At 33.1% G+C, this 23366-nt stretch overlaps 1 protein-coding gene across 1 annotated transcript in view; it reads right to left on the reverse strand.

Annotated features, from left to right (window-relative positions):
* The window catches only part of LOC132488530 (alpha-S2-casein-like), a 35249-nt gene that overhangs the window by 10067 nt on the left and 1816 nt on the right, over positions 1-23366 (reverse strand). Inside the window, exons 3-14 of the mRNA XM_060096812.1 lie at positions 22727-22768; positions 22309-22332; positions 20755-20784; positions 20614-20658; positions 18860-18982; positions 18330-18356; positions 17337-17363; positions 15860-15883; positions 15727-15771; positions 14717-14836; positions 3823-3961; positions 3498-3646 (exon numbers count right to left, since the gene is read on the reverse strand). Coding sequence (XP_059952795.1) covers positions 3498-3646; positions 3823-3961; positions 14717-14836; positions 15727-15771; positions 15860-15883; positions 17337-17363; positions 18330-18356; positions 18860-18982; positions 20614-20658; positions 20755-20784; positions 22309-22332; positions 22727-22768 — 795 coding nt within the window. The remainder of the gene's footprint in view (positions 1-3497; positions 3647-3822; positions 3962-14716; positions 14837-15726; positions 15772-15859; positions 15884-17336; positions 17364-18329; positions 18357-18859; positions 18983-20613; positions 20659-20754; positions 20785-22308; positions 22333-22726; positions 22769-23366) is intronic.

The raw sequence follows: 23366 nt of genomic DNA on the forward strand, positions 1-23366 counted from the left end.
AAGTTTGGTCTTCAATTCTACTTTAAGTACTGATGTCACCTCAGTAGAAATTCTGATTTGGCTGACAGTCAAATAAAGCCTTGCCATTTTCCTGTCCAGTGAATGTTTATAACAGTAAAATTGGAACAGCTTTACAAAGGGATAAAGGAATAAGAGCTTGGAATGAGTGTAACCAATGAGCTAGTTCACCAGTGCCTTTCTTCTCAGGACAGTGTGTAATGAAAAGTGGGAGGCAAGGCTGATGCAGGGGAGGAGGTAGGGACAGGAGATTTGAGATCTAAATTGTCTCTTTGTTTATTTGTTTTCTAAAACAGTGGTTCTCAGTGTGGGGTAAGAAGAGCAGTTGAATAAATAACATACAAAATGATCTGTGAGAACTTTAACAATGGTTTCTTTCACCCATAACTCAACCCCCTTCCCCCTATGGAAGTTTCTTCCCTATATTGACCTCTATTATTTTAGGATATTCAAGTCATAATCCATTTGGATCAATGTCAGGAAGAACTGTCCAAAAGTTGCCTGAGTTTCTTACACAGGGTATGGGTTCCTAATTTCAAAGATCTTAGGCATAGACTGGCAGTATCTCTCCATACCCCACATTCTGAATTTCATATAGTAAAAATATATTCAAAAGTGGGTTCAGAAGATGACATCTATATAATTCATGATTTTAAAATCTCGTGATCACATATGACTCATAGAAACAGATGCATGGTACTCTCTTCTCTTGAAAATTTCATTTCTTTACCTAAAAAACAAAACAAAACAAACAACAACAACAAAATGATAAAATGTACTTCATTTCCTAGTATTTGACCTATCTTTTCTGGGTAATCTTTATTCCTTAAGAAGTTGTGCCCTGGTGATTTCTTCATAACTCATATTTAGAATACTCTAAGCCATCAGACTTAGCTTTTGGAAACAAAGAACTGGTCAAATTACTCAATGAAGGTCCTTTATAAATTCATTTGGCTACAGGAAACAGTCTAAAATATTTAGCAGTGTTTTCAATGCCCTCTTTTATCAATTTCTTTTTATCCATACTTTCTTAAATTTCTCTCTACCTTCATGTCAGTCATGAACTACAGGTATGTATATACTGGTAGAAGGAGAGTGCTTTGTGTCAAAGAAGACTACTGAAGAAACATGTTAATGTGTGGAGTATTGGAGAATAAGGATGGCTCTTCAGACTTCTCTGGAGCAGTTCCAAACAACCATTTAACTTGATTCTGATCCCTATCAGAACAAGGGAACAAGAAGAAAAGTTGGTACCCCCTTCTAGGAAACAACTACTAGGAGTATTCAATTAGCAACAATATAATTTAGAAATTATTCACTGTTGGATTTAAGCTCTCGTTTGTTTTCAGTCTGTGCACAGGGTTCAAAGTGTCTTCGAAGTACTTTGGAATCCCACTTTCCCTTTTATAAAATAGGCACATTTACTACAACTTGGGGACAAAGCGCTTCTAAATATTTTTCAAAAAATCATTGTTTTTAAAAAGTTTAGAGAACTATTCTTTAGGTCAATATGAGTAACAGAAACTGCTTGAAACAAATTTTAAAAATAACAAAAATATGAGAAGCAACAGTTTCTCAAGATCTAAATATCAAGTTATGAAAAACAGCAATCCCTAAGAGACAGGAAGCAAAGGAGATGAACCCTATGATTGTCCGATCTTACTGCCTGGATTGTTTCCAGGACTTAGTGAAGGGAGATGGACCTGGGTGCCCAGGAAGACAAAGATAGCTGAAATTCACAAGGCAGAGAATCTGAAGGAAAAACGGGGACAAAGACATAGATACAAAGATCTAAAAATGTTGGCCTATGTTCATAGTAGCATTATTTACAATAGCTAAGATATGGAAACAATGCACTTGTCCATAAATAGATGAATGGATAAAGATGTTATATATATATATATATATATATATATATATATATATATATATATACACACACACACACACACACACAACTGAATATTACTCAGCCATAATCAAGAATGAAATTCTCCCATCTGCAACAACGTGAATGGATGTAGGAGTATTATGCTTAGTGAAATGTCAGACAGAGAAAGATAAATGCTCTATGTTATCACTTATATATGGGATCTAAAAATTAAAACAATGAATGTATATAACAAAACAGAAAAAAAGACTTACAATTATAGAGAACAAACTAGTGGTTATCAATGGGGGGAAGGAAGGGAGGAGGGGCAAGATAGGGAGATGGGATTAGGAGCTAAAAACTCCTATGTATAAAATAAATAAGCAACAAAAATATATTGTACAGCACACGGAAATATAGCCACTGTTTTGTGATAATTTTTTTTCAACTTTTTTTTCTTATTAGTTATCTATTTTATACATATTAGTGTATATGGAGTATAATCTATAAAAATATCAAATCACTATGATGTATACATAAAACTAACATATCATAAATCAACTATACTTTAATATAAATAAATTAAATAATAAATAAATAAATAAATAAATATATATATATATATATATATATATATATATAAATAGGTTATCCTAAGGTTTTCAACCAAGTATATATTATTCATATGAAGATACTACCTCAGGTCAGGTAAAGAACCACCTGAAAGGACAAAATGGAACAATATCTAGTGCTCACACAGGGCAGTAAAAAGTTTTTGATCACACAAGCCAGAGTAAAAAAAAGCTCAGATTTCACAGGGAACTCAGAATAGTTTGATCTCTGCAATGGGAAAAATTAGCCTTAGATCAAAATGTTTCTCTGTTCCTATTTACTAAAGGTGAAAATCACAGTAACCTAATGGTATTCTAGAAAAAAAAAACTTTCCCCTAATGTCAGAAACAAGGCAGGGCTGTCCATCTAATCCCTTTTATAGAATATTGAACTGCGCAATTTAAGCCAGTACATTATTCAATATATAATTGGATATAAATAAATGGCATCAAGTTTGGAAATTAAAGTGTTCATCAGCAAATGAATGGGTAAAAATTTATGATACATCCATATAATCTAATACTACTTTCCAAAAAAATAAAAATAAAAAGACTGAACTATTGATATGCATAACTACATGGATAAATCTCAAAATAATTGTGCTGAGTGAAAGAAGCCAGACACGAAAAAGTATACACAGTGTGATTCTACCTATATAAAATTCTGGAAAATGCAAACCAATCTGTACTGACAGAAACTATATCAAGGACAGGAAAAAAGGGGAGAGTGGGAATATTTAAAAAAAAACAGGAGGAACCTTCTGGCTGTGGTGGATATATTCATTATCTTGGTGATTTTTTTCATGGGTGTATATATATATGTCAAAACTTACCAAAGTATACACTTTCAGTATTGGTAGTTTGCTGTATGTCATTGTATCTCAGTAAAGCTGTACAAAATATTTCAGCTGATACAGTATATGTTTGCTTGTGGAGAGACTCTCTTTCCTGCACCTACACCTCTCACGCATCACAGGAGTAAGACTGAGGCAACCCACCTGGTCAAGAGAAGTAGAGGTCTGAGGTCCTGGGGCAGCTGCTGCAGTTTCTGCTTCATCAGACTCTGTCACAGCAGGTGGCTCAGTCTCTGGGATAGTAGGTGGGGCAAGAGGCTTAGGTACATATGGATCGGCTGCAGTAGGTGCAGCTGTATCAGGTGGGAAATAAGGTCCCATAGGTCTTTTTGAGGGAGTAAGAAGGCAGAAAGCCCAAGGAGAGGGAGGATGACGAGACAACCAAGAAGGTATGGGAAAACTAGGAATGTGGTGGTGGGGGGCTCCAGGAGCAGTGAGAACCCAGGGATATGAGGTACCCCAGCATCACGGTCAGGATTCCCAGGGTAATTGGGGAACTTATTCCTTGTAGGATAGACAGGAGGAGTGAAATCACTGTCTGGTATGGGATAAGGAATATTCAGAGTTGGGTTAACTGGGTAATGACTGCCAGGATTGCCGCTGTAATCCTAAACAAGAGCAAAGAAGTCAGTTAAAGTTATTACCTCTATCTTATCTCTACATTACTTATGTTATGACTGTGATGATGTACAATGAGTAAAGGTTATTTTTTAAAGAATTCCAATTTAGTCTCATTCTCAAGGCTAATGTCCTTGCATCACTTACAAAATATGAACTAATCATTTCTGAAGAAAATGGAATAAACCTCAATGTAGAAGGAAATATTTTGTGTCGGTGAATTGGAGTGTTATAAACTGCACAATATGCCAGCTAGGCCAGGACAACAATAGAAGAAAAGAAGATGCACAGTATAGGATCAGTCCTTCCAAGCCTCCTTATCTGCACAGCATGCCTAGCTGGATGCCCTCAGGACCCGCTGAGTCTCTAAAGTGCCCCCAGGGGTGTATTCACTTAGTTATACCTTTTCTAGCTGTCCTTCTGAATTCCTCCCACCCTTCTTCAAAGCTTCTACTCCTTCAAGGCTAGGCATCTATTTTTTTTTTTTTTTTTTTGTGGTACGTGGGCCTCTCACTGTTGTGGCCCCTCCCGTTGCGGAGCACAGGCTCCGGACGCGCAGGCTCAGCGGCCATGGCTCACGGACCCAGCCGCTCCGCGGCATGTGGGATCCTCCAGGACCGGGGCACGAACCCGCGTCCCCTGCATCGGCAGGTGGACTCTCAACCACTGCGCCACCAGTGAAACCCGCTAGGCATCTTAAATTGTTATTAAGAAGTAAAGCAGACTGGATGTGGATGATGACTGCTGGCTTTTTTTTTTTTTTCCAATTGAGATATAATTGGCTATGGTTAACCATACCGTATTGTGTGTTTAACAGCTGCTAAGAGAGCAGATCTTAAAAGTTTTCATCACGAGAGAAAAGTGTAACTATACGTGGTGATGGATGTTAACTAATTGTGATGATCATCTCACAATATATACTATGGGCTTTTCATATTTAATTTTCCCGATAGTGTTTGTGTTTTAAATGAGAAAATTCTAAATATTACTAATGCATTTACTATTACATTTCACATTATTTTTTGGTAGAAGGACCTCCTTATTTTCCTTTAGTTTCTCTAGCTTTGTCTATTACATGTATGTAAAATTGTCAGTGAGCTCCAAGGTCACAAGCTTATGCAAGAATTTATAGAAAATTAAGACATTTCTTAGTCTCACACACATGAAGTTTTATTTCCTACTATAAATTTGTCAGTTTTCTGAGCAAATTTGGTACGTATTTGTTTATATATTAAGACTATAGATTATTTGATTCATTGCATAGCCCAATTATAATTCAAGAAAGTGAAAATTTATATAACATAAATATCATTTAAAATATAATAAGCCATATTTAATATTTCTTATCATATGTTTATTTTAATGGTAACTGGTTGATGGAGCTATTTTCTTTTCATGTATTCCAAGTTAACCTGTCAGTAACATGCACTATTGATAAACGTAGACCCAATTTTCATATTTGTTGGAAAATACTTCCTTTTTTTAATCAGCAATACATTTCTATGATATAAAACTTTATTTACATAATTTTCAATTAAAAGTATTTACCTAATGAAGTGGCAGTGAAATTGGGCAGGATATCAATATGAATAAAAAATTACAGTATGTGTAAATATAAATATGCTCATCCTTATAGATGCATTTTTAAATGAGACCATCACAGCAAGAAAAGATAACATGTTACGAAATTATTTAGCTTTTCAGGGAAAAACTTAATAATACTGAATTATTTAATGTTATTAGACAGAAATGCTATTTTAAAAAGAAAATTATTAATATAAAATATATTTCTTAAAATATATTTATATTTCTTAAAATATAAACAAATATAGATATATTTTACCTCTTCACTGGATGAGACAAAATTCTAAAACAACAAAGAAAACAAAGTTGGTTTTAAGTTTCAGGCCCCTGAGAAAAATCTTTCTTTAGATCTCTACTGGCATTCAGAGTGACTATAACTGCCAAAACTCTCTGAGTAACCTGGAATTTTCTTTCTTAAGCAATATAGTTGTTTGCCTTGCTTTCCAAGACTGTGTAGACCCAGTCCTGTTATTCTAAATACCTTATTACAAAGCAGATCGGCAATGACCAATTTTAATGTCCTACTGGTTCCAGTGTTTCTACACTCTCTTTAAATTTTCTTGTTCATAACTATTTACAAATACTTATGTACAGGGAACCAAATGTTTTGATTAATTCTGTGGCTAGTGACTTATTTACACCAGATATTTACATTAGATCATCATTTAGGTTTATCACAAAATCCCTAGGGACTAAACAATGCTTTGCAATATAACTTCTCAATGAATGTAGATTTTTCCTCAGTAGCTTTGGGATATTTTGTTTTTCTTGATAGATTTTCAAGATTTCTTTTTTTAAATGAGTGCCTCCTCTGTGCTGTCCACATGCTAGCTCTTAGGTATTGGAAAGAACAGACAAGGTTTCTTTGCTTGTGCCTGGGTTACTGTTTCCCAGCTATCAAGCTTTTTCATTAAAATTTAATATTGTGTATCATATTCTTTCCAATTTTAGGTTGGTTTCCTGAATTACTGAGATAAAGTATTTCCTCCTGGATCATATTTTCACCTGAAGGTATGAGGCATAATACACAAGTGATAGATGTTCCAGAGTGTTCACAGAGACAAATGTCAATGATTCATACTGTGACCAGAGAACCTTAGATTCGTATGATTAAAATCTTAACTCTTATAAGAAATTCAAAGTAGTATATTGTTTTCATTTAAAAAATTATTTTCAAAACCTCTCTACTTCTTCTCCATATATCTAATGGTATTTGGTTCAAACTGTGCACATCCAGATCATATCTCTTGGCTTTTCCTTGCTAGATTGTCATGTTTATCTACTGCATGCTTGTGGATAGATACCGGTATCATTTTCTTAGCAGGCTCCTGTCATCAGAATTGAGGCAAAAATGACAAAGAAGTAAAAAAAATTCTAATATCAGTCAAGTGATGAATGTTTTGGTGTCCTGTGTAGTGATAATTTATGATTATTTGCTTCACAGAAGTCATTTAACATTTTGGGACATACTCCTCCTGCTTTTAGTTCCTAGGACATGCTTTCTTCTGCTCTAATCTTTCATACAGGCAAAGCCTTCCCAGATTAATCACTTAGTTTGCTGAAGTAAACTTAGTACAGTATTGTCATAAAATTTTATAGAGGCATAAGGAGGAAACCTGGGTATAGCAAAAATTTTATCACACTCTAAAGGGAGTAAACTTACTTAATGCTTCTGCTCATTTAAAAGAAATAAAGACCTTACAGTAAATATGTTTAACACAAATATATTTATACTCCACAAATATTTTTCTATCAAATAAGAAGAGATTAATAGCATTAATATTTTAACAGCAATAGTTGTCACAAAATTGCCTTGTAAAATTCAGAGAGTTTTAAAATATAAAATATACTTTAAGGTAAAAACAAATACATTTATACACAGATGAAAAAAAGTTTTACCTCATCAATGAAGTAGAAACACTTCTAAAACAAAAGAAAAAAATTAATTCACTATGGTTATTCATTTGCAAACATCTGTACCCAGATTTTATTACTGAAGAATTTGTACAACTGTATTATTAATATAGTTAATTTCTTCTTGAAATATAAATCACTAGTGTAAATTATTTGTTTATTATTGTTATCATCATTATATGTTTTTAACATAGACCATTGTCTCAGGAAATTTTATGTTGGCTGATAGATTTTGGTTTGTAATTTTCTACATGTACATAAATTTTACCATCTGAAAAATCATTGTCTTTTTCATATACCTTGTTTTGCTGTTCTCTTTTACCTCTCAGGTTTTGTTTGCATTTGTGTGTGTGTTTGTGTGTATGTATGTGTTTTGTCGCCACCTCTTAACAGTTGCAGAAGGACCATATGTCCAGTTGTTTTCCAGTTAAGTTTCAATATCTTTTATGAATTTCTCACAGATTATACAACAGAGCATGAGATAAGAATGACAAGATAGTGTAGGAAACTCATCATTTACTATTTTAACAATTAGAGTTTAATTCGGGTGATTTTAGGAGATTGGAAAATATCTTGAAATTTGCACAGGGTGATAATTAGTAGTATCAGTCAATAATCAGATAATAATAGTTAATAATATCAAGTAGCACTTTAGCTCTTACTATATCCTAGGTACTCTGTTAAGTACTTTACATAATTATCATATTTAATCTTCAAAGCCATCCTATGGAGTAGATGTCATAATTTTCTCTTTTACCAAAAGAGGATATTTAGCTCACTTGTTGGCTAGGATTAAGAATTTTCCATCAGCTATTCCTTACATTAGAGCCTCATCTATTTATAATACACTGGTAGTCATTATGTCCATTTACTTTAACTCCATCAAGTATTCCTTGTGACTCTACATAAATACCTCCAGCAGTGGGAATTCACTGCCAGAGGAAGCCTAATCCAGTTTTCTATAATTTGAAGACATAACCAGTGAAGATCATCTACATGGAATTCTGGTTCCCTTTATTTTTTTCTTTCTCCAACCCACTGTATTTCTGAATTCATTTCTTCTCCTTGCTGTTTATTCATTTTCAGATTACACAACTTTTTTATTTCAGATTTTTAAAAATTTCTTTTGAAAAGTTTGGCACAGCAAACCACATGCCCATTAACATATCTCTCTGCTGCATCATTATCAGCACTATAATAATTTATATCATTAACACGAATCCCTGTCTATAATTACTTGATGGGTATATTATTGCTGTAATTTTAAAAGTCCATTTACTCACCCTTGCAGAAGTGACACACACAATGCAGGCCCAAAATAAAAACTTCATTTTGACTGACCCTATGAACATTAATAAATTGGTTTTTTCAGAAAACATACAATATATTTTGTACTTCTCTTCTAGAGAGTGACAAAAGAATGTATGGCTTTATTAGTCTGACTAGGAAGACCATTCACATAAAATCTGGCCCCGCTATTTAACTACTGTCAGCATTACCTAACATAAATGACATCAAAGCCCAAACTATGTTTTTTGGCAGATGTCTTTCAACAACTAATTGGCTTCTGGCTAAACTTCCTTAAGTGGAAATCACCTCATTTACTTACCTAGGGATACACTTTGCAATTAATTTGTCTTGGAGGGCTTACCAGGAAATAAATTGCTGAAAAGTAGCCATTCTATGGGTGCTTTATTGAGATTTTCTTTTTATAGATTCACTGGGAGATTGGTATCACCTACTGGGAAACATTTCAGATCCTAAAGGTTTTTTCACCATGTGCTATGGCATAAAATTTTAGGAGCTATGATAAATGCTATGTTCCAGTTTAATTTACTGTAATAAAATATTAGGTCCGAAATATATGGAATTCATCCAAATACCAGATAATGTTTTAACACTGAGGACTCAAGTGAAGCTCTGCTTACACGTTACCCATAATATTGCTTATATTTTAATTTGGGAATCTAACCATATAGAGAGAGTTTCAGAAGTCAGTTAGGTATGTCTGTCTAATATTGGGGGATAGAAATTTAGAGCTGAAGTTATCTAGAAAATTAGGAGTTGATTTTAATCAGCTGATTGTATGTGGCAATTAAAATGTTTAAAGTGGATAAGATCATTTAGGAAAAAATATGGTGAATTTGAAAAGAAGTGGCTGAGGTCAGAGCCCTAGAGAACATCAATGTTTGTGCAGGAAAAAGAAAAGAAGTCCTGAAAAATACCTATAAAAAGTAGCTAGATAAAGACCATTATAAGAATTACCAGGAAGTAAATATCAACAGGTCCAAATAGAATGATGCCCCGGGGGCAACTTATTCTTTTTCTACTAAAATTTCCTCATCTACAAGGTATAATATTAATAGCTATTAGAAATATAAGAGTAATATTAATAATTGTAAGGATAATTGAGACAAATATATAAATTACCCTACACATAGCTGTTCAATTGGTTTTAGATATGATAATCATCATTATTACTTTGCTCCACTGAACATTATTGATAAGGATAGATTACAGAGGAAATTTTAAAAAGCACCAAAAGAGCTGTTAGCTTTGAATTAGAGGAAGATCACCACATCCCTTGAGACTTGAAGGAGACAGTTAACGTTACGTTCGGAGTTAGATCAAGTTATTGAAGTGTCATACTAGGGAGGTGGATAGTGTTTAGGCTTGATGGACACAATATTTGTCAATAAAGTAGAAAAGCAAATGTTTTTTTTCCAGTGAGATAATTGGAAGTTTAGGGAGTGTTGAAGAAGGCAGCTAACTCTAATGCCAAAAAGACAAAGTTTGATAAGTAGTCTTTGGTGACCAAAAATGTTAAAAAACAAACTTACTTTAGTGCTCTGCTCCTTGCATGGAGTGGCAATAGAAATTTAGTTCCTGGTTGGATGTTTTCCAGTAAGATTAAATGCAGAGGTGCAAAGGGTTACATGAGTTATCAAGATGATATTTTAAAAAATCAAGGGTGAATTCTGAGCTGTGCAAGAAAGGAAGTAAGGCGAATAAGAACTAGAGAGAATAGAATGTAATCAGAGTGTTAAGGGATGGAGTGTTCTACAAAGACAAAGAAAAATTCTCTTAGCTTCTACCTCTTACCCTTTCAAAATATATGGCATATGTTACCTCCTTCTGAAAAACCCTTCAGCGTTCAGCTTGAATAAGAAGTGACCCTAAGAGGGCTTGTATAGAATGGAATACAATGAGAGGGTTAAAGGATTGGAGTATTCTACCATGTCAAAGAAAAAGTCTCCAATTTTCAAATCCTTTCACCAAAGGTACATAGCATATAATGTCATTCCCCAGTGAAAACCCCTCCAATGTCTTCCTATCATAAACAGATGCTTAACACAAATTTCTAAGCTCAAATAATATTCATCTTTATCCCTTCCTCCTAAATCCACTTTCCTTTATTTTTCCCTATCCCTTTGTCTTCTTGGACATGTCACCCCCTTACAGTTTTCCCTTACATTCCATGCATGAATCCATTTATTTGCTTTTCCTGTTCCTCCATTTGTTGATACCATTAATGGGGGGGCCTTGGAAGGTTTATGTTCTCAATGCCTGACTCCCTACTTTAGTGTGACAATGTGACCTGGGAGAGGAGGATTGAGGACTCTGATGAAGTTTTGGGATTAATGCTGTGGCAGATTATGAGCACAAATAAATCAAAAATTGTTAAAACAATGGTTGAGTTGTACTATAAACCTAGCTGTGTTTGGAGAATATAATTTGTAGAGTTCAAGGTTATCCATTATGAGAAGTAAAATTGCATTACCCAGAAAGTGTACAGTTATTTTGGTGTTAGCCAAGCTGGTTTAAAGTGATTGTTAAAGGACTGTTTATATTATCATCAATAGCCTAGTGGGCCAGTATAAACAATGGAAATGATGATTACACACCAAAGAATGCACTTGAAATTTTATTTTCAGAGGAAAAGAAATGTAGTTTTGCAACTCAGAAAGAGTAGGGAAAGCATTTTAAATAATCATCAGCTAAGTTTTATGAAACCACCATACAAACCCAGTATATTCAACATGAAGTAACAGGGAGAATATAAATAATTCAGGAAATATTCTGCACAGTCTTCCTTTCCCTCAACATTTCTGTCTTATTAGTGGGCCTCTCCAAACATGTTGGTAGTATGAAGTAATGTGGTAGATAAGAAAATGTAGAAGATAGATTTTCCAGTCAAGCCTAAAAAGAAAAAAAGATAATACTATATTATCTATTAGATTTACATTCAAGAAACAATGTATGCTTGTATACAGAACACACACATACCCATCCATCCTATTCTAGCAGAATGTTGTTATTTATAATGATTATTATTTAATATTTTTTAGTGCCCAACATGATACCTAGCACATAGTAAGGTTTTTGTTTGTTTGTTTGTTTGTTTCTTTTTTTGTTTTTGTTTTTGTTTTGTTTTTTTGCAGTACGCGGGCCTCTCACTGTTGTGGCCTCTCCCGTTGCGGAGCACAGGCTCCAGATGCGCAGGCTCAGCGGCCATGGCTCTCGGGCCTAGCCGCTCCGCGGCATGTGGGATCTTCCCGGACCGGGGCACGAACCCATGTCCCGTTCATCGGCAGGCAGACTCTCAACCACTGCACCACCAGAGAAGCCCCATAGTAAGGGGCTTTAATAACTATTTGTGGAACAACTTAATGAATGAGTGAAAACTGATATCCAGGTTCTTCAATCCAGCATATAAAAGTAATATTTATATGTATTCATTAAGTGGTAATTATTTACATTTCCAGCCAATTTTGAAGGAAAATTTATTCTTATTTTCTAAATAGTTTATTAGACATAAAATGCTTTCTACATTTAAAAAGCTTTTATCTAATTGAAATCTAGGTTTTAGGAAAAAAAATCATTATGCAAAATGACCTTGGGTTGATACTTTAAGAAATTGCTTTAAATTATTAAAATCTTTAAAATCTATAGTGCATTTTTTGGTTTCTCTATTTCTTTTGTAATTTTTCTGCCAATTTGATACCTTTTGACTTTTTTTCTCTGCCATTGCTTTGCTTAGTCTAGTTCTAATTAACTGAAATACTTAGTTTATGACTTAAGTCTGATGCATCACGACCTTTTTATACTACCAGCTACTTCTCATGCCTCTAATTTAGCATCTGGCACCCCGTATTGGCATTCCCATATCTTTGTCTAGAATAGAGCTTAATGAGGATAAGTTTGGTAGCTTATTTCTCTCTCCCTCATGTCTCTCACAGTATAGAACACATGATCAGCTTTTTAAAAGTGTAAAATAAATGTATAAATAACTATAGCAATGGAAATATTGCGATTTATAAAATACAGCTGTGATTTCAGCTCTTATTCATAATAGTTATTATTTTTCGCACATAAAATCATTTTTTGAAGTTGTCTGATCCCTTTTCATCATTTGGAGAGCCAAAATGACATGACAAAGCAAATCATGTTTGTGACAATGTACTTAAAGCCAAAAAATCCCCTAGCTGGACTTTAGATGTCGTTTGGCATCAATAGTGGTGTGTTGGAGTCCTAGAGCTGGAAATCTATGTTAGAGTCTTGGCTCTTCCACTTTTGCAGGGTGATTATGAACAAGTTTTTTAACTTCCATGGGCCTCAGTTTCCTTATCTCAAATTGGCTGATAATATTAACCACCTCCTCGATTTTTTGTGAATATGAAATTTGTTAATATAGTCAAAGGGCTTAGAATTGTGACTAGCATTGTAAGACCTCAATAAATTACTACCACAGTTATTACTCATTTCTCTGAAACCTACTTTGTCTCATTTCAGGACATATAAAAGGAACAAGAAGATAACTTGAGTGAGACAGAATTCCAATACTAGAGATGACCTATATACTGCAAGGGCAATGTAATAAAAAGAAAAGTTGACTGCATAAAAAAGCAACACTGATGTATATTCGTTTCCTTGGACCTTCATCATGGCTTTAAAGCAATGGTTAAAATGTCAAAGAGAGCCACTAAGAAAAGTAGGTTTTGTGTATTTAAAACAGTGGTGATTTTTCCAGAGAAAATAATGCAGAGAATTTGTTTTAAACTAGCTTGTGTAGGAAAACTCTCTTCCACCAAACTGAAATTCTGAGTCTGATCTCGAACGTTATAAGTTAACATCCCTGTGACCATTATGCTTGTGACAATTTCCACTGAGAGCTGTTGCTTCTGGCTGAATGTCTTATCAGCTATAGAGAAACTTTCCTATAATTTATTTTCAAAATATTTATAAAATGCATGCAAATACACAGATCACTTACATTTGTGAATCAAAAAGATATAAGCAAAATTTAAAATATTTCATAAACCAAGTATGACTTAATTAAAGTTGAAACTCTATTAACATTATGCATTCTTCATACAAAAATACTATTTATTGTTTAAACTATAAGCCTAGAGATACTTACCATAATCAAGTGGAAGCAGTTAATTCAAGAATCTTAAAGGTATCTCTTTAAAAGAGAAAGAAATAATATATCTTAGCTATGTGCTTATAATAAAAAGCAAAAAGAATATTTACCACTCCATGGAAATATTTAGAGCATCATTTTGGCATCTCATATTCAAACTACAGATGCTAAATTCTTATTTTCTCTAATCATGGGGCAGATATCTTTAAATGCTACATGTATATCTAATAAATTAAATCATATTTTAAAAATCCTGAAAAAAATGAAGTGACTTGACCAAAGTCAAAAGATTATTTATGTCAGGGCTTCTGATTCCAATCCTATATTTTAATGTTAAACTGTCAGTTCTGACAGTTCTGACAGTTCTCTGAGCAGGGTGCAATTTCCTGCTCTCCCACTTATTCCTAATGTTAAAAAAGTTTCCTAAGTCACATTTAAAAAAAAAATGAAATAAAGGAGCAATGTTAATTAGAGCTTTGTCAGGCTACTTTTTGGAATTTCAGATACTTTTGTGAAATAGAAGTCATATTCTCTATGCTGACCCACCTTGAAAAATTGCTATAGGAATAAACTGAAATATTATAAGCAAACACTTAAGAAATTTAAATCCAATGCAAACACAACTTATCATTATAATTACTTCTGCTTATTGTAACTATATTTGTACTATATGATTAATTTAATTTAATTTCCAGCCTAGAATTTTTACTTAATTTTGTTTCAGCTTCTACTTGAGAGCTTGTTGGAATTTAATTTCCCTATCTTATTTTTACTATAAAAGATAACTCGTTTTTTAAAATTAAAAATAAAAGGGAGAACTCACCAGATAGGAGATAACATTTGTCTTAAAGTGACTCCATGGCTTCGTAGTTTTCTGATACTGAGAAATAGTCTTGAGATACTGGGGCCAGGTTAATTTCTGATAATATTGGTTGATTTTGTCCTAGAAAAAAATATAATTTTTCCGTTATCCAGTGTGTCAGAGCACACTTGGACATAACCAAATAAACTAAAGCTTTATTTATTTGGATAAATTCCAAATGATACCAAACAGACTTAAGCAAAGGAGAGCTTATTCATATAAAATTAACTCTATGTTTGCATTCATAAAATAAACTGTAGGATTAAGAATATTCTTTGGTTATTTCAGACCCGAATGCCAAAATACTTAAGCAGAAAAAAAAAAAAAAAGAGAGAGAAAAGAAAAAATTGGTGTGTGTAAGAAGGCAAGGGGATAATTTCTTAATTTATTAAATAAGTGTCTCAGATTGTGACTTCTTTTCCATGTCTGGTGGAAACACCCTTGTCCTTAGAGTCATATAGAATGTGTGATTTATCTTAGAAGAATCTGTGGCACTGAGTCAATTGTTAATCTCTGAGTGTCACTTACTTTGTAGAAATAAATGAATTAATATAGAGAGAGCACTTGATATAGTGCCTGTCACCTATTAATAAATATCCCTCTCCTCTGTGTTGTATTTTGAACCATCTACATGGGTCCAACTAGAGATTATTATAGAGATTAAAATTGGAATTAAACACAGTGGCATCTGCCTTCAGGATAACTTCCTGTTTTTACAAAATGAAAAATCAATGGGTTTTTAGAATAACTGGGGAATAATGATTGGGTGGATACATGGCAATGATCCAGTTAGTACAATGAGAGAGTGTTTTTGTATTAGTTTTGACAAAGTATAGGGAAGATTTTTATAGAAATTAGACTTTATTAAAAATAGCGGGGTTTTGTTTGTTTGTTTGTTTTGAGAGGATCGCAGTTCAGCAGTGTCCAAGCTGAGACTGGTTGCGCTACAAAGGTTTGCATGGAAAATTTACCAGAAATTTTAGGCGATTCTTTCCTTCTTCAGTCAATGCAGTTTTCTGTTAATAATAAAAATAAACTGTGATAAATACAAAAGAAAATATGGGATAATATGTAATTAATTTTGTTTGAACGGAAATTACTTACCTTAGTGAGTACTTCCGTTGATTCCTTAGGGAAAGAAAATGAGGATCAACTTTACTTAGATAGCCCACGAGTAATTTTGTCTATATCATTATAATAGAGAACTAGAGCTAATTATTTTAATAATTCAAGGCCAAACCACTGTTACCAAAAAACAAAGTACTACTTTATAGGAATTTATTATGGATTTAATGAGTTTAAATATTCATTATCAGAGCATTCTCTGTGTTCATATGATATTTGACTGAAAATATGTTTTGAATTTTCCATTTACCTATATTGTTCATATAATGTCAAATTCTCATGGAGTATATGCAAATGCAAAGGTGGGGAGAGAGAGAGAGAGAGAAAGGAGAAAAACTAAAACCAATCAGGCTGTTGAGGTATGTGGCAGAGCCTGCATGCCCTTTCTGGGAAGACCATTGTTTTCTTTTTTTTAGTGCCCGGGTACCCCCAATTTGAGAGAAAGGGTAAAACATGCTCCCTCCTTCATTGAGGATGAAGACGTTCGGCTATGCCTCAGGCCACAAAACTGTGGGCCACAATCCATGCTTTATCCTCTCCCAGGAAGTTTTCCCATTGTGCTTACACACTTGGCTCATTGTAACACAGCAAGTGTTCTTGTACCTGTGATTTACACAACTCATAACCCAATCCAGTATTCAACACTTGAAACAGCGAGAGAGACTCAGGGTAGAACTATGGTGAAGGCAATTGACAGGATGTTGATTTGGCTTTGGCTTATTTTAAAAATTCCTATTACCAATGCACCAGAGTCCAGCTGAACATTATCAAAAGCATGGGGTAAAACAGCTATGCTTAGCTATGTATCTACTTCATTTCAGACCTCTAAAATGACTCTGTGTATATTTCTTACACGTGTTTTTCTTTATGTCTACTGGCTATTTTGATGTGGCTCTGTTAAAAAATTATCAATACTTAATTTACTTAAAATAATTAACAGCAGAAAAGTACAGTATTTCCCAATAAACTAATTGTTTTATATTAAAAGTACCATTCTCCTCACTATATGAGCTACTAGAAGATTCCTTGAGAAATAAAAAAAAGTAGTCAAAATCTGGGGACCAGGATAATTGAATCCTTAGCAGTATATTTTTGATATTTGTGGAATTAAAGATCTTTCTCATATTACAAAAAGGATATTAGTATGACAGTTAAAAAAGAAAAAGTAAAATTTCCAGTTCAAAAAATAGTAAAAGTTTGATTACAAAAAAGAAAGAGGCAGTGGAACTATATAAAACTTATGTGGAAAGTCTGGTTTACATGGAAGGATTAATTGAAAGAATTCAGGGCAATTGAGAGAAACAAATTAAAAGGTGAAGAGAAATTATATTTTAAAGTAACTTACAAATATAACTCTATTTTATTAAAAGCAGAACATTTCAGATAGACCTAATTATTCATATTAATTTTTGAAAATATGAATTAAATAGAGCTTCATATAGAAATAATACCATACCATATCAACAGTCTTCTTTGGATTTTCCTTAAAAAAATTAAAAAAATAATTAGACATTTTATTCTCACTGTATTGGTTATACATAATTTCATCTTGAATATATGCAGAAAACCCCTCTTTTATAAAGAAGAATAATTAATTTTATTTTTATTGTGTTTTAACTCACTGTTGTATCCCAAAGATCTAAGATCATGAAAAGACATAATACTTGCTAAATACATATTTCTTAAGTGAGTGATGGATGACATATCTCATCAATGAACCAATAAATATATAAATACATTTTATCTGACTGGATGCATAGCCACATTGTTTCCTGCTTATATTTATGCAAAATAAGTAATATTTGCTTTATAACCATAACAAACTAAAAAGTAATTTCTTAACTATATTTAATATAAGTGTTTTTGGCTTACTTCCTGAGAGGGGCTGGCAGATTCCTTTAAAAAAATTGAAATGATGCATTTAATCTTACTTGTAAAATTGTTATTTCTCTTTTCTGAACTTTTTAATTCATTATTAAGTAGGAATAAAACTAGGCACTTTCTTGTATGACGTGAAAATATATTTAATCATGTGTGATATGAGGAAGACGTTTGGATAACAGCACTTTGTATGGATCTGGATGAATTAGAGTTCTTATTTCAGAATGATACATTGGATTCCTCCCACTCTGTTTATAAAATCTAAGGTCTACACCATGTCTTCTGGTGTGATAGCAATATTAATGGTGATCTTTAAAAAAGAAGTAGTGTTAACATTTTTGACAAGGTCTACTAGCACAGATCTAATCTTTGTATCCTTGGATGTGTACATTTTTGTTCTGCCTTCCCCAGATTTTTCTTAGAGATCTGAAGATCCGATTTTCCTATATTATGTAAATCTAGATTTATTGCTTAAAAACTACATCAAAGACTGTCTAGTACAGTGTATAATAAGTGTATAATATCTTGCTAGTTACCAAGGTATTGACTTTGTAGGAAAATGCCTTACCTCATTGGTAGAGAGCCGCTGTCTGCTCTGTAACCAAAAAAAGGGGCAAGAAAACTTTCGTTATTTATTCCTCATATGAGAAAAAGTTCCTTAAGACAGACTGTTTTATGAAACAAAATGGTAGAGAGTACTTGGAACTTGGGCAAGTTACTTCACTTTCTTGTATTTTCTTAACAATACAATATTTTTGTTACATGAAATTAATGATTACTATCCCCTCATATATAAGAGACTTGTTTGAGGAGCCAAGCAAAATGATGTAGGAACATACACTTAGAACAATTCAAATTAAATTTCTTATTTGTCACTATGGTTACTATTGTTATTTGTTACTACACTTAGGCTATTTTTTCTTTGCTATTTAATTTCTGGACTACAAGATTTTATTCACATTTGTTCTGCTTTCTCAGTTAAAACTCGTTGGGACATTTTGTCTCTAGCTATTTTACATATATTTATCCCGAACTCATCCCTCACCAAAAAGAAAAACAAACAAACAAACAAACAACAAATAAGAAAGCAGCACTCACCACGGTGGTAATAAAGGGTTCAGCACTTCTCTTAACTTGACCCCATGGGTTCATAACAGTTGGACCTTGATATAGAGCCTGGATATATTGGGGGAACTTCTGATAAAACTGACTTATTTTGCTCTAGAGAGAAATAAAATTATCAATATTTACTCCAATGCTGAATTCCCTCCTTGTGTCAAAAGCAGATTTTGGAAGAACCAAGTTACTTAGAACTTTATTGAATTAGACAATTTATAGATGGTGGCAAATTTACCTAACAAGAATAGTTTAGTAACATAACATTTACTGTAACTGTTCCTACATTTATAATAAATTGCAAAATTAAAGAAATTGTCTGATTATTAAGGCCTCCAGAACAATATCTATGTGGGAAAAACAAAAGTATGTATAAGAAAGGAAAGGAACATTTCTTGAATTAGAAGGTAAGTGTCTGTCATATTCTTTTCCATGTATATAAGAAGTCTGGTCTTTGGAGTCAGATAAAACTGAACATTAATTCCCTTAATCCTGGGTATTGGAATCCATGACCCTGCTCATATTGCTTAATTTATCTGAGCATTATATACCATGTAGGATTATATCTGTAAAAATATATAGCAGTTTTCATAGTGCCTGCTGTGTCCGTCTATCTATCTATCTATCTATCTATCTATCTATCTATCTATCTGTCTATCTATCTATCTATCTATCTATCATCTATCAGGCTCAATAAATATTCTAGTAAATTCCAGAGTCTTTGATCTGACTCTGATGATTTTTTTAGAGATTAAATATAAAGCCATAGTGGCATCTTCACTCAGGAGAATTTTAATTTCATAGAGATTTGAAAATAAATGGGCATGTAGAATGTCAACTGGTCTTTAGAATTGCCTGGGAATAATTATTGGATGAATTCAGAATTACCTTAAAAGAGTGGTACAAAAGGAAAATGCTACCTGAAGCATTTTGACAAAGTTAAGAATGGTCTTTTTAGCAGTCAGAATTTCCTAAAAAAAGAGGTCTTATCTGGGGAGTCCCAATTTTTAAGTATTCAAAGAAAGACTTTTTCTGTTCTAAAGGTTTTAGCAGGTATGTCTGCTTTGTGTAGGGATATGATAACAATAATTGTTACCTTCTTTTTAGATGCACCTAACTACTGTGCTCCAAGCATTTTTTTTTTTTGCATAATTGAAATACATATCATCTAATGTAATTCCTCAGGGTCAATATAACTATCTTCATTTTTAGTTGAGGAAACTGTAGCTTGGAGAGGTTAAGTAATGATTTGTGAAGTTGTGGTTGGAATACAAGTTACTAACTCCAAAGCAGGTGTTCTTTCCTTGTGCACACAGCAAGCTTCTCTAGTCCACAGAGGATGAGTTACATGACCTCTTATATATGGCTTGGAAACCTTTACACTTGCGATATCTTTCTATGACACTGTTGTCAAAGAGAAGTTGAGTGGACAAAAATGTGATACCTCAACTACACTGGTATCTCACTCATACCATTTAAACTTGAAACACATTTTCTAAAGTTTGTAATTCCTTCAAAATCAGTTGGATAATTGCTCAACGCTCATTTTTCTTAAACTATAAATCCACAGGTTTCATAAGATAATAGCTGGAAATTAAAGTAACAAAATATATTACTTACTATAAATTGGGGGTAAATAACTCATTGGGATGGAATGAGTTGTGTGAATATTTGGGAGAAGAAACAGCAATACTATCATGGTTTACTTGAAATTATAATTTGTATGAGAAATTTACCAGTTGTTTCAGGTATTGCTTATCTTCCACAGTAACCTGAACTTTCTGTTAAAAAAAAAAAGCACTTGCTATAAAAATACACAAAAAGAAAACAAGGCTGGGTGATATGAATTCCATTTTATTTGAATGAAAATTACTTACTTCCCTGGGAACTTCAGCACTTTCCTTAGGGGAAGAAAAGAAGAATTAACTTAACTTGCATGATTTAGCCTTAGAGTTGTGCTAGAGTAGAAGGGGCAGTTAGTTAAATATATTTATAGCCCAAGCTACTACTACTGATAAATTGTTATTTATTACAGATTAAATAAATTATTGAGAGCCCTCACTCTATGTCAAATTAATAACATGTGACTGAAAATATGTTTCATTTTAAAGTTTTCATCAATTCTATGTTATTCATAAAATATCAGATGCCTAGGGAGTGTAGACAGGTGGCAAAAATATTACAAAGTAGGACTAGTGAGGTGTGTGGCAAACTAAATCCTGCAAACCCTTTCTACAGGACACAATTGTTGTTTATGAGAGGCCGCCATTGGCTCTCCGTTTGAGACAGACCTGAAGCTTAGAGAAACAGTAAAGCAACCTTCCTAGACACTAAGTAGGAAGTCTTCAGGCTGTGCCTCAGGACACAAGGCTACGGGCCATGGCTATGCTTCTTCCTATCCAGACACTTTTTCCCATTGTTCTCATTGCTTGGATATTTCTACCACAGCATGTCTTTATTATAATAGTGACCATTCCCTCTTTCACCCTCGCTTAAACAAGAGGTTCTCAAATTTTAAAGTGCATAAGCATGCCCAGGTGATGCTGATGCTGCTAGCTGAAAGGTAGCCCTTTGAGAAACACTGCCCTAAGCAATATTGAGAGATTTTTCAGGCTAAAACTATATTGAAGGTGAATAGTAGGTTCTTGATTTGACACTGGCTTGATTTAAAATGTACTTTCCTCTGGAGTCAGATACCTGATATCTCTGTCAAAGAGCACCAATGTACATTGTAAGAGTTTTGTATGAATTATAGTAGAATTTTCTATTTGGTGATAAACATACAACCAGTGATATTTATCGTTGTTTATTGTATTTATTGTTGTATTCCCAGAGATTAGCATATTTATTATTGAACTCCTAGAGGCTAAAGTAGTGTTGGGGACATAGTTCTTGTTGAATGAATGCTTTGTCAAGGGAATGAATGAATACACAAGATAATTTTAGGCAAGACATGGATAAGCTTTTCTTTCTCATTTTAATAGTCCTTACTTATTTTATTATGTATTAGGAAAAATAAATCATTAGCCCAACTAACATGCCTTTGGAAGTAAATATATATTGTTTCTGTGATGAACAAATTGATTGAGTCAATTTTAAGAAAATGTTGCAATAGAAAAATAATTTTAAAAAGAAGAAAATAAGTTTGAGACTTCAAGAATGAAAACCATTAAAAGACAAGTTCTTCATTCCTCATAGAATCTGGGAGTCAAATGTATTCGTTGATTCATGCGAAGATATATTTTCGTCATTTGAATTAGTCATAGAATTAAGAGAAGACGATACACTTTTGGTCTCATTCTTTAAAGACAATCTTGGTTTTCAAATTTGATTGACTTGAAATCTATTTTCCAAATCCAGGTTAATTTCAACGTGGTTCTAATACTATATTTTACTTCACATTGTACTACTGATGTGAAATCACTATATACCTCACAGGATGTGGAACAAATATTCTCTTAAAAGAAAACAAAACCAAAAGGATATAGCATTTACTGAAATCCAGGGTAATATTCTTGAGCATAAAGTGATAGCAAAGAAAATATAATTTTTTGAACAAAAGGGTACAGAATTAAGGAAGAAAATTAAAGGTGATGAACCTTTAACAAGAAATTCTTTCTCAGATATTCTGCTTTAACACTGTGGCTCAAAACTGGCTCACAAGTCTTTTCCTGGAATTCCTTTCATGTTAGTCCATAGCATTTTGGCAAAACAATGAAAACATCACCATTTTCACAATCATAATTGAAAATAATATTCTTTTTGCATGAATGAGAAAGTGACCCATGTTTGATAGAAAAAGCAGTCTCATCAATCGAAGATTAACAGACTAAAGTAATCAGGATTTACCTTGTTGGGATGAAGGACCACATTCTTTCCCTGCTTATATTTCTACAAAGTAAATAAATTTATTTTATAACTTTGATTAAAAAAAGAAAGTTAAAATATATTTAATTTAAGAATTTAGGACTTACTTCCTGGAACTTGCTGATAAATTCCTTAGAAAGAGAAAGACAATATTACTTATTTACCTAAACTGAATTCATTCTAGCTTAATAAAATATCAATCTACAACCATTATCCATTGGGTAGATAACGTATTAGTTTTTACCGAATTACAGAACAAAGTTAGCCAAAGTTTCACTCCCTCTACGTAATTATTATATTTCAGATAACTAACAAATTTCACATTGTGCTTTGGTTTATGAATAACTGAATCAAAAGCTCTCCCAAATATCATCCACAGAGAAGAAAGAAAATATTTCCTATATCCTCTGTACAATTTCCAATGTTCTTTTTTTCTTTATTGTTATCATGTTTTTTCTTTTGTCTTTTTAAAAGAGATTAAATACATCACAGGAAAACAAGAAAATGCTTAGGTGACCTTGAAGTTGTCTGTGGGCATCTGTTATGGCCCGGAAGTCATTTGGAAAGTAGCATTTAACATAGTTCCAGAAAAGCTTGAGTCCTCATTGCAGAAACATAGAAT

Source organism: Mesoplodon densirostris, chromosome 1 (genome assembly GCF_025265405.1).
Source record: "Mesoplodon densirostris isolate mMesDen1 chromosome 1, mMesDen1 primary haplotype, whole genome shotgun sequence".
Classification (NCBI taxonomy): domain Eukaryota; kingdom Metazoa; phylum Chordata; class Mammalia; order Artiodactyla; family Ziphiidae; genus Mesoplodon; species Mesoplodon densirostris.